The sequence below is a fragment of the Orycteropus afer genome, unplaced genomic scaffold (genome assembly GCF_000298275.1).
Source record: "Orycteropus afer afer isolate SDZICR_OR568_19922 unplaced genomic scaffold, OryAfe1.0 scaffold00063, whole genome shotgun sequence".
Classification (NCBI taxonomy): Eukaryota; Metazoa; Chordata; class Mammalia; order Tubulidentata; family Orycteropodidae; genus Orycteropus; species Orycteropus afer.
Window position 1 is genome coordinate 6,685,152 of NW_006921650.1, and position 12,953 is coordinate 6,698,104.

Below are 12,953 nucleotides of genomic sequence, written 5' to 3' on the forward strand. Positions count from 1 at the left end.
ACATGTATAGCTGCCATTTGTTTGTTGAAAAATGGTATTTGCAATGAATAAGTCATTGGTCTTGCAAAATTCTATCATGCAATCTCCAGTGTTATTTCTGTCACCAAGGCCAAATTTTCCAGTTACTAGTGATTCTTCTTTGTTTCCAACTTTTGCATTCCAGTCACCAGTGATAATTAACACATCTTGATTGCACATTTGATCAATTTCAGACTGCAGAAGCTGACAAAGATCTTCAATTTCCTCATGTTTAGATTTGTTGGTTGGTGCATAAATTTGAATAACAGTCATATTAACTGGTCTTGTTTGTAGGCATACGGATATTATACTATCACTGATAGCATTGTATTTCAGAACAGATCTTGAAACATCCTTTGTGATGATGAATGCCACACCATTTCTCTTCAAACTATCATTTACCGCATAGCAGATCATATGGTTGTCTGATTCAAAATGGCCCAAACCAGTCCATTTCAGCTCATTAATGCATAGGATATCAATCTTTATGCATTCCATTTCATTTTTGACCACTTCCAATTTTCCTAGACTCATACTTCATACATTCCATGTTCTTATTATTAAAGGATATTTGCAGCTGTTTCTCCTCAATTTGAGTCATGCCATGTCAGCAAATGGAGGTCTCGAAAGCTTTACTTTATCCGTATCAGTAAAGTTGGTCCTACTCTGATGATGGAGCTCTTTCCTAGTCATATTTTGAGAGACTTCTGACCTAAGGGGCTCATCCTCCTACACTGTATTGGATGTTTCTGGGCTATTCATTAAGTTGCACAGTAACGTATCAGACAGTCTTTCTCTGTTATTTATAAGGTTTTCCCTGGCCAGTTCTTTGAGAAGTGGATGGCCTCTTCCTTCTTCCTAGTCTGTCTCAGTCTGTGAGCTGTATTTAAACTTGTGCGCCATGTGCAACCCTGCCAGCACTTGAAACACCGGTGGCCCAGCCTCAAGCCTTACAGCAAGCCACAACAATACAAGAAACTGACAGACAAGTTTGTCTCGCTTAGCTGTTTGAAACCTCTTTGCCCTCCCCTTACCTGGATCCCTGGTGCTGCTCTGCTCTGGTTTCTCTTTCCCCCAGCTTTCCTGCCTTTTGGGGGTTGGGCCTGGGTCCCTCCCCTTACCTGGATCCCTGGCTGCTGCTCTGTTGTCCCCTCTGGCTTTGCTTTACCCCTTGCACTATTACATTGTTGTTGCTGTTATGTTCTGTCGAGTCGGACCTGACTCATACCAACCCCTCCCTGGGTTTCCGAGGCAGTATCACTACGAAAGTAGATTGCCCCATCTTCCTTCCGAGGAGTGGCTGGTGGATTTGAACCATCAGTCTTCTGGTTAGCAGTCAAGTGCCTTATGCACTATGCTACCAGAGCTCCTGCACTATTACATTATTACAGCTTAAACACTAATATGAATGGAATGAGGCCTGTGGTGGTTACGTTTGTGTGTCAACTTGGCTAGGCCTGGTTGAGTGGCTGGGCAGCTGAATGTAGTTATTCTCCAAGGTGAGATTGGTAATTAACTCCATGGTGGAATTACTGGAGCAGCTGAGTAGCTGCTTTGGGTATGTGGTCTGCTTCCCCTATATAAGAAACAATTTTGGGAATAGTCTCCAGCTTATGGCATGCTTGAACTCTGCATGTAGTTGTGTCGTTGTTCAGCAGCCTGCCATGCTTGGCTGACCTTGGGCCTTTCAGTGGACTTCAACGAATGGTCTGCCGTGTGGTTTGGTAACGCTGGGACTGTGCTTTTTTACTGGTCAACCTTGGGCTTCTCAGTCTCAGCAGCGAGTAGCTATCTGAGTGAAGAAAAGCCTCTAGCTTCAGTTGGCCAGGAGCAGGAGGCAGAGCTGAAGCCCAAGGTTGAGGTGCTTTCACCCAGGCCCTAGAGCCTGGCACTTTGAACTCAGATTTAAAGCCTCCAAACTGTAAGAGAATAAACTCCTGTTTGTTTAAGCCATCCCATTTGTGGTATATTCTTGTCAGAATGGCACTAGGTAACCAGAACAAGGCCTAATGACTAGCCTTGTTCTAGGGAAGTCTACCAAAAGGGAAACAGCACTGGACTTTTTACTGGACTTTGCTAATAGGCCTAACCCATCATCCATCTCAGTTCTTCTAAATTTCAAACCCTCAGAACCAAGAAAAAAAAATATTTTATTAAATTCTCCTAAGATTTGTACTTAAGTGGAGTTTTATTTTTGTGTTCTGTGCATTCATTACATAGTCCTTTTAAAGTGTTTTGTATAATTAAAGCATATAAAACTTAAAAACCAAACTCATGGCCATCGAGCCGATTCCAACTCATACTGACCCCACTGTGTTTCCAAGGCTGTAAATCTTTACTGAAGCAGACTGCCTCATCTTTCTTCTGCAGAGTGGCTGGTGGGTTTGAATCACCAACCTGTTAGTTAGCAGCCAAATGCCTTAATAACACACCAGAGCTCCCTATTAAAGCTTACTCACAAAACCAAACTCACTGCCATCGAGTTGATTCCAACTCACAGCAACCCCCACTGGGTTTCGGAGGCTGTAAATCTTTATAGAAGTAGATTGTCCTATCTTCCTTCCGATTAAAGCTTACAGGACTTGTTAAATACTGGTAATGTTATTTCATATGTTTAAAATAAGCTTCTGAAGTGTATAATCACTTTTATATTCCTCTCATAATTCTCTGTATAACACAGGGGTCCCTCAAGAAACTAAGGCTGTGGGTTAAATCTTGTATGTTGCCTATTTCTGTAGGGACCATGTGCTAAAAATGGTTTTTACATTTTTTAAACGGGTTGAAAAAGACCAAATGAGTATTTCACCACATGTAAAGATTACTAAAAATTCAAATTTCAGTGTCTTTAGATACAGTTTTATTAGAATGTTCCCTATACTCAATCTGTTTACATATACATTATGGCTGCTTTCAGGCTACCATAGTTAGTTGTGACAGAGACCATATGGACCACAAAGCCTAAAATATTTACTATTAGACCTTCTACAGAAAGTATTTGCTACTCTAGCCATAATGTTTTGAAATAGAAAAATATTACAATTAGAGGAGCTTTATTTCTATTTTGTGCTCAATAAATGTTTAACATAGCATTTGCAGTTTACAAACAATTTCAGTCTACTCCTCTTTGCAATACTTTTATCTCATAAATAATTCTGAATAATTAATATATGTGAAACTCTAGATTTTCACACCAAAGTAAGGATTCAATATAAAGCACCTGGCATTAAGAGAGTGGCCAAGAGACAGAAAGGTGGAGCTAGTCATAAGAGACAAGGAAGAACAATACTTTGCCATTAATTGGCATGAATCTGATGCAGTAAGAAAAAGAATAGCTCAACATAAGTCCAGGAATCCGGAGTGGACAGGGATAATAGTGGAGGCATTAACAAAAATGACACAGTCAAGAGGAGGAGGTAGTGGGCAAAGAAGATGACTGAGTACAGTTTTGGAATAGTCCACCAGCCAGCTGGAGAGGGACTCAGGGCTAGGGATCTGAGATGCAAATACTAACACAATATCCCATACATAGCAACAGATATCCTCACATATGAGGGTCCTAGAACTAAAGTTTTTTCTTTGTTGTGGTTGAGTGGGGAGAAGTGAGTTGAAAGAGAGGAAAGGAGTTTGAACCCTTAACTTCTTATAGAACACAAATAGTACAGAAAGAAAGGTAAGTTTTAAAATAAGTATTTCATTTCTATGGTTCAAACAAATGAGCTACAGAATACTATCTGTTTAAATTATTAATGCACATATGAAATTGTCAATTGACCTGATAACTTCATCAACTCTGTCCTTAAATAAACATCCAAAAAGAAAACATTTTCAACAACCAGAGAAGACACATTTCCATAGATATAAGTCCTTAAAAGCTAAAAAAAAAAAAAAAAAAGCTTTACCTTAACCAGGGGGTTGGAAAGGAGATGGAATCGCTAATGTTAAAGGACAGACACTAAAGTGGAACATATTTTACTGCTATTACAGGATGACAGAAAATTACTGCTAAAAGATGAGATAGTTTTAGATCATTCATCCCAACCACCAAAAATGAAACTATCCCAGAGGCTGAGTGACTCACTCAAGATCTCAGAAATAGTCATGCTGAGAACCAAGCCTGGGACTCAGTGGTCTTTGCACTGTACTATGATCTATTAGCTTTACAAAAAAATTAATAATTATCTGATGATACTCTTCACTCAACGCAAAACTCTGTAACATGCTTGATATCAATGAGCGCTACAAAAATAAAAAGACTATTATAACGATTATTCTCATCACCAGAGGCTAAAAATCAATGATGTAAAGAAATTAGTTACCAAAAGTTCAGAAAAAAACTAAATTACTCATGATAGTAAACTTTATAAGAAGAGTCTTTCCTGTTCATCAAGGAGTATGACACCATCTAAAGAAACTTTAAGACTAATACTCTAATAACTAAAGTTACACTGTTGTTGTTGTTGTTGTTATGTGCCATGGAGTTGGCCCTGACTTATAGCAACCCCTCTTCGGGTTTCCAAGGCAGTATCACTATGGAAGTAGATTGCCCATCCTTCCTTCCGAGGAGTGGCTGGTGGGTTTGAATCGCCAGCCTTCTGGTTAGCAGTCAAGTACCTTAGGCACTACGCTACCAGAGCTCATAAAGTTACATAGTGAATTATATATTTGAACTTATTTTATGTACTCTTACTGAAAATATACTAAAAGTCCTGTGAAAATTAACATAGACATCCCTCAGAAACTCCTCTAGCTTAATTAGCAGTAAGCATTATCAACAATCATCCAAGGTCTAAGGCTGAGCAAACGTATAGTATATGTAAGTTGTTGTTATGTGCCGTTGAGTTGGACCCGACTCATAGCGACCCCTCCTTGGGTTTCCGAGGCAGTATCACTACGGAAGTAGATTGCCCCGTCTTCCTTCTGAGGAGTGGCAGGTGGGTTTGAACCGCCAGTCTTCTGGTTAGCAGTCAAGTGCCTTTAGGCACTATGCTACCAGAGCTCCCAGTATGTGTAAGAGATAGGTAAAATGATACGCTGAAATTTGTTGATGAAAACTAGAATAAATGTAACAGAAGTATTTCTAGGGCTCTATACATGAAGAGCCCCTCTGAATACACAAAAATTGAAACAGTCATCAAATGGTATGGATTATGTAATGTAATATGCTAACAGATGAAACAGTTAAAACACACACTCACATAAACACTTCAAGCAAATCATCAGGCCTTCCAGAAAATACAGAATAAACCTGGCACTAATTTTCTTCATTGAGAAAAAAATAAATAATAATGCTGGTAAAAACACCATATTCAGTTTTTTAAAAAACTTTTTAATAAGCATGACATCATAAATATACTTCAAAATCAACAACTACTAAAGCAATGATTACAAAAAAATTTTGGAAACAAGATATTAAAGCAGCAATTTAAGAGCATTATTACTACTATCAAGAATAAGTGATTTTCCACCCCAACCCACTTGAAAAATGTGATGTAGTCTTATCAGTAATGGTGAATCACTACATCAAGCAGGGAAGCTCTCCCAGGGCTGGGAGGTGGGGCACAGAACAATAGACATAAAGGTATATATAAAAGGCCTCAGGAATGCAGCTATACAACATCTCCATCCCAAATCCTGGGTCATTCTTCCAACACACTTTGAATCAATTTTGTTGTTGTTGTTATGTGCCGTTGAGTCGCCCCAACTCACAGTGATCCCTTGGGTTACCGAGGCAGTATCACTACGGAAGTAGATTGCCCAACAGACTGCCCAACCTTCCCTCCGAGTGGAAAGCATATAATGTAGTATGTACCAAGGAGGAATTCCATGTAAGCAGAAAAAGTTAACATTTGAAATTACAAGTGTTTTTAATAACACATCAATACATGCATTCATTAATATTTATTTCTTGCTTAGGGAAGTGATCAACTTCAGATAATATAAATAATATAATCTCACTTCTCAAGATTAAAAGGAGCTCTGGTGGTATAGTAGTTAAGTTTTCAGCTGCTAACCGAAAAGGCCTGTGATTCAAATCCACCAGTTGCTCCATAGGAGAGAAGGATGAGTCAGTCTGTTTCCACAAAGATTATAGCCTTGAAAACCCTAGGGGGCAGTTCTACTCTGTCCTATGGGGTCAGAATGAGTTGGAATCGACTTGATGGCAGTGGATTTGGTTTGGTTCTTGGTTTGTCAAGAATTGCCATATCCAACATGTATAAACTGTATATACTGGTCATTAAAAAATCAGCAAAAAAGTAGAACGTATTTCGACTAAAGCTATTGCTCTTAATGGATGAGTTACCTTAGAGGATATTAGAAAAATTTTAATTGGTGCTCATTCCATTTTATTCCCACGGTTGACTGTTTAACTATGGTTTTTTTTTGTTTGTTTTGTTTTTTTAAATAAAGTAAGAAGGGAGTTACTTTACATAAAAGGAGTTCTGAATCTTTTAAAACCACAAAAGGGAGAAAAACGATAAATTGTCAAGCAAAACAACTTGCTGATTATTATATATTATCAAGAGACACGTTTTACCATTAAGAATATTAAAAAAAAACCCAAAAAACCCAAGATTTTACCTCTACACAGGTTTTCATCCCTGAGGCAGCAGCATAGTGCAGGGGTGTGTTTTTTTTGTTATCCACAGCATCGATAGCTGCTCTCTCATATTCCCCTTGGTCAAGTTTTGCTCCTTTCCATCTTAAGATCATCTGTAGACAATCCGCTCGTCTGAAATCATCTTCAGCGGGGCGTGCTAAGCGAGGATGAAGGGCTCCTTCAGATATCATAATTTGAGGTCCCATACACAACAAATGCATAGATGTTTCATTGTGTACATTCCGTTTATTTGGATTTCCATCTCTACCAAAAAGAAAAGTCCTAAAATGGTAATGGGAAAGAAGGTTGAAAACCAGTTACTTTTTTTTCCTATCTTGAAATAAGAACAGATAAAAGATAAAAAATGGAAAAGATCAGCTTTATTTCTAAACTGATCACCTAATTTCTAACACAGTATTTAGCTCACAATAGATTGAATTACCTGTTCTTACCATAAAAAAAAAAAAAAAAAAAAAAAAACCTCCCATAAAGATTTACAGTCTAGGAAACCCCATGGGGCAGTTCTACTCTGTCATATAGGATTGCTATGAGTTGGAATTGACTTAACAGCACACAATAACAATCTTTACAGGAGCAGATTTTTTTCTCCCTCATAGACACTGGTGGGTTTTAACTGCCAACCTTTCAGTTAGCAGCTGAGTGTTTAACCATGGTGCCACCAGGACTCCTTTCTAGAACAATGTTGTTGTTGTTCTTACGTGCCATTGAGTCGGACCAGACTCATAGCAACCCTTTCTTGGGTTTCCAAGGTGGTATCACTCCTTCTGAGGAGTGGCTGATGGGTTTGAACTACCATCCTGCTGGTTAGCAGTCAAGTGCCTTAGGCCCTATGCTACCAGAGCTCCTTCTAGAACAATAATACAATGGAAAACCAACTTGGAATGAGATAAGAAGGAAAGGGAAAGAAAAAGGAAAGTAAGGGAAGGCAAAATGATGGGAAAGGGGAGAAAAGGCAAAAGGAGGAGGAAAGTAATGGGAGGAGGAAGGAAAGGAATCAAGAAGGAAAAAGACCATTTACAGACTAATATGTCAATAAAATAAATGCCTTCAAGTACATTATTAAACATCCTATATCCATTGTGTTCATATTTCCTTTACTGCTTTTTACTGTTCTGCCTATTTCTCTTACATACATATTTGTATAAGGATAGTGACAATTAAGTAATTCATAAGCTTGAGATTCAATTTTAAATCTAGAAAAAAAGTTCTCTATTGGAAGGTAATCAGCTTGCCAAGGCATGTATTTATGCAGTACAATATTTAAGGGGAGTAAATTGTGATTAGGAGCTCTGGTGGCATAGTGCCTAAAGCATCTGACTGTTAAGCAGAAGGCTGGTGGTTCAAACCCACTAGTCACTCCTCAGAAGGAAGACTGGGCAATCTACTTCTCGCAAACCCAAGGAGGGGTCGCCATGAGTTGGAACCAACTCTCAACAGCAGTGGGTTTGGTTAGTTTTTATAAGTTGTGATTAGTTCCAAAAGACTGAGATCTAGGTGAGCTGTCATAACTACTGCCAAACCCAGATCTGAGAGCCATGCTTCTTGTTGTTGTTGTTGTTGTTGTTGTTGTTATGTGCCATCGAGTCAGTCCTGACTCACAGCGATCCCTCCTTGGGTTTGGGAGACAGTATCACTACGGAAGTGGATTGTCCAACCTTCCTTCCGAGGAGTAGCTGGTGAGTTAGCAGTCAAGTGCCTTAGGAACTATGCCACCAGAGCTCCCAAACTTAGCAGCAAATAAATCCATGAAGAAGGGTCATAGGATTAAGAGTTGGGCCAAATCAGTGGCTAGATTAAGATAGTGGAAATGGGTTGGGAAAAGACCTGCCACATAAAATTAGTCTATACTAGAAAACACACAAACACAGTATGAAATGGGCATACAAGACAGAAACGGATTCTCTGAAGTTGTTGTTACGTGCCGTCGAGTCGGACCCGACTCATACCAACCCCTCCTTGGGTTTCCAAGGCAGTATCAATACGGAAGTAGATTGCCTAACCTTCCTTCCCAGGAGTGGTTGGTGGGTTTGAACCGCCAGCCTTCCGGTTAGCAGTTAAGTGCCTTAGGCACTACACTTATGGTAGAGGGCTGAGAGATCATTTAGACTCCTATGCCCAAGTCCACACAGCAGTGAGAAGAGAGCTGAAGCAAATCCTAAATACATTTTGTATTATATTTAAGATAGTTTCAGCTTAGAACACAAGGCTCTTACAAAAGAAACTGACCAAAAAGGAACTACCATAACTTTTTAATTTGAGTAAGTTAGTGAAACTGGGAAACCCTTACGAGAAAAAAGCTAAATGAGAGGTCCAGTCTAAGGCAGTAGCAAGTCCCAGAAAATTGTTAGAACAACTCTGGATCTCTCTTGTTCTTGTCATTCAAGACTCCACAGAGTTCATCAGTACAACCTTTCAAAACCACCAAAAACAAACCAAACCAAAACCACATTGGTAGGTTTTTAATATCTACATTTATTTGAACTGTGCTGAGAGTAGACGTGAGGTCTATGAAGCAGGGATGGATAAATTAATATTACTTACAATAACCATGCCAGTTCTTCATACCCTTATTTCTCCCCACTGGGGCAATACATTCAGAGCCACATCCGATGTAACCCTACATGTACTGGGGTCTGAGCTGTAGGTAAATGTGGCAGACAAAATAATCACTGCTCAAAGATACCCACTCAAATATGTGAATATGTGACCTGATATGGCAAAAGAATTTTGTAGATGTGATAAATTAAGTATCATAAAATGGGGAGATTATCCAGAATTACTGGTGGGCTCAATGTAATCACAAGAGTCCTTAGAAAAGGGAGACAGGAGGGCCAGAGTCAGAAAGCTACTGGGAGATGTTACACTGCTGGCTTTGAAGATGGAAGAAGAGGCCACAAAGCAAGGAATGCAGGTGGCACTGGGAAGCTGGAAAAGGCAAGGGAACACAACTGCCACCTAGAGCTTCCAGAAGGAACACAGCCCTGCTGATAACTAGATTTTAGTCCAATTAAACCCATTTTGGACTTCTGACCTACAGAGCCATCAGATAATGAATTTGTGTTGTTTTAAGTCACTAAGTTTGTTACAGCAGTGATATTAAAAAAACACAAACTCACTGCTATTGAGTCGATTCTGACTCACAGTGATCCCCTTTGGGTTTCCGAGGCAGTAAATCTTCATGGAAGTAGATTACCCACTTTTCCTTCTGCAGAGTGGCTGTGAGTTTGAACCACCAACCTTGTGGTTAGCAGTCAAATGCCTTAGGCACTACGCTACCAGAGCTCCTTATTAATATAGTAAGGAACCCTGAAAATGAAAATCTAGGAAGTTAGATAGAATGGCTTACACTGCGGACCTTCTTCCCGTGGACAGGCAGGGGACCTTATCCCTGCGTGTAAATAAATTTTCATTGTTTGTTTCTTGGTAAAGATTCTGGGTCTCACCGTTTGGAACATAAACATGTCTCTAGGAGAAGGATAACACTAACATCTCTGATTTTGTTTTGTTTTGTTTTTTTTACTGTAATTTGGGTGAAATTTTACAGAGCAAATTCACTTTCCATACAGCAGTTCACATACATGTTGTCTCACGACACTGATTACAATTTACACCAATGCAACAGCTCCCCTCCCACTTCTTCCCGATAGTTAACTCTTCCATCATCAAGCTCAGTTGGCATAACACTACACAAAACATTATTCCACCTCCTACTTTGGCTAGTAGCAACTGGGATCTTAAAAGCTTGCAAGCAGCCATCTAGATGCAATGATGGGTCTCTCCTTGTCCAGAACAAAGAAGAATGAAGAAAACAAAAGATTCATGTGTCCATCTCTCCATGCCCTCCTCCCCTGAGCTGTCTCCCTGTGCATGAACTGTCCTTCTTTCTCCCATGATTGTTCTCTCCAAGGGAAGTATCTACCTCAGGTACATGCTCAACTCATATGCCTGTCTTTTGTTTAGCTGGAAGCCACAGGTGTGGGTTCAATTCCAGACCTGAAGGGCAGCTAGAGACCACAGTCTCAGTGATTCCACCAGGCTCTACTGGACCAGCAAACCTGGTCCCCACTTCCCTTTTTTCTTTCCCCAAATGATTTTGAGTTTTGTTCCACACTGTTCTTCCTCTGTATCCAAGATCTTCTCCATAGATCCCCCTCTGAGTGGTTGACAGTTGTACCTGGGCACCAGCTAGTTCTTCTGGTCTCATAGTAATACAAGCTGAGGATGGCATGGTGTACTGGTAACAAGAACTAATTGTTTCCATGAATCTTTTGTTTTCTTCATTCTTCTTTGTTCTGGACAAGGAGAGACCCATCATTGCATTTAGATGGCTGCTTGCAAGCTTTTAAGATCCCAGTTGCTACTAGCCAAAGTAGGAGGTGGAATAATGTTTTGTGTAATGTTATGCCAACTGAGCTTGATGTCCCGTGACTATGGTCCCAGGCCCACAGGTTCAACTACCTGCTCCCTCTGGGTAGCTGGCTGTGACCACGCAGTGACCACAACCTTGCCCCTTGTCAGCTCTACTATACACCTGGGCCACATATATATCCTCCTTGATGAAGTGCCTATTCATGTCTTCTGCCCTTTTTTAAATTGGATTATTTGTCTTTTTGTTACAGAGGTATTGGGAGTTTTATACAAATTTGAGAGATAAGTCCCTTATCAGATGTATCATTGTCGAATATTCTTTCTCAATCTGTAGCTTCTCTTTTGGAAAAATCTTTGGTGGCACGTAAAAAATTTGATTTTTAGAAAGTACCATTCATCTACTTTTTCTTCTACTGTTTGTGCATTTTGGTTATGCTTGATAGTCTATTTATACCATACATTAGGGCCCTAAGTTTGCCCCTCATTTTTACTTGAGGAACTCTATCGTTTTAGGTTTCACATTTAAGTCTTTGATCCATCCGGGGTTCATTTTTGTGTATGGTGTGAGGTATAGATCTTGTTTCATTTTTCTGGAAATGGATCTCCAGTTCTGCCAGCACCATTTATTAAACAAACATTCTCTTCCCCATTTAATGAATTCCGGCTCTTTGTCAAAGATCAGCTGACCACAGGTTGATGGATCTACTTCTAGGTTCTCAATTCTATTCCATTGGTCTATGTATCTGTCATTGTACCAATTTTCACTACTGTGACTGAATAGTAGGTTTTGAGATTAGGGACTGTGACACCTTCTACTTTGTTCTTCAATAGTGCTTTGCTTATCCGGGGTCTCTTTCCTTTCCATATAAAGTTAGTGACTGGTTTTTCCATATCCTTAAAAAATGTTGATGAGGAGATCCAGCAAGAAGGCAGACTAGGGAGAAAGACTGCACAGACCCTCTTCCACAAAGAAAAGGGAAACCAATTAACACAGACACAGAAGATAATCTTGGACCCCAGAGCCTTGAAGGGAAGCATATAGAGGTGGACTAAACACCAAGTAGCAGAAGAATTTGTGTGAAAATACCAAAAAAGGAGACATACAGAGCTGCCATCTGGCAGTGATCCTGAGCGATCCTGATGGCACAGACAGCTTGGAGATTCCCCAGTGGTGGTAGGACCTAAGAATTAACCTAAAAATCACCCTGCTAGCCAGGGACTGCATGGAGGACTCTGCACAGTGGCTGGGGAACAAACGGAGGTGAAGAGAAAGGTGGGCTGAGCTGTGGACTTTTACTGGTCCGGAGGGTGCCGCCATTTTGAAGGTTTAAAAAGCGGCTTGACTATTTTGGATATTTAAAGAGACAGCGCTCTCAAAGATTCCTGGGGCTTAAGAACACATTCTGTTTTCCAGCAACCCCAAGGACACTCGGGACCTGCAAGATTGAAAAGGTATGAGATTCCTCTTGTTACTCTTATACCCGACTCCCGCTTGGTGAAGGGAGGTGTGGCCATGCCCCACTCCCACTTACCTTCTGGGCCTATAGGAACTGCATCACAGTCTGTGTAATCAGACAGAGCCTGGGTGCCCTGCCCTGTCCTCCACCGATTTTTTTTCTTTTTCCTTTTCGCTTTCTTTTTTCTGGTAATTAGTTTGCTTTTATTTGTCTGTTTTAAAACAACTAACATTATTAATACTTTTGTCCTTTGTATTATTATTAGTAATCTTCCCCTACCAGTTCCTAGTTTTCAGCATTTTTTCTTTTCCCTGTGACTTGTTGAAATTATTTTTCTTTTTAATTTAAGGTTTGCTTCTTTCTTTTCCCCTTTTTTCTCATGATTAACCCCGTTCCTTGTTTTTCTTCTTGCATTTCTCCCATTTTTTTTCTTCATTTATTATTCTCCTTCCCTACTTTTTTTTTCTTAGTGCCCTATCCCCAGATATTGC

The 12,953-nt window shown here is 39.9% G+C and overlaps 1 protein-coding gene across 1 annotated transcript in view; it reads right to left on the reverse strand.

The window, feature by feature from the left end:
• Positions 1–12,953, reverse strand: part of ANKIB1 (ankyrin repeat and IBR domain containing 1) — a 166,589-nt gene that overhangs the window by 127,070 nt on the left and 26,566 nt on the right. The window contains exon 2 of the mRNA XM_007939818.2: positions 6,598–6,898. Coding sequence (XP_007938009.1) covers positions 6,598–6,898 — 301 coding nt within the window. The remainder of the gene's footprint in view (positions 1–6,597; positions 6,899–12,953) is intronic.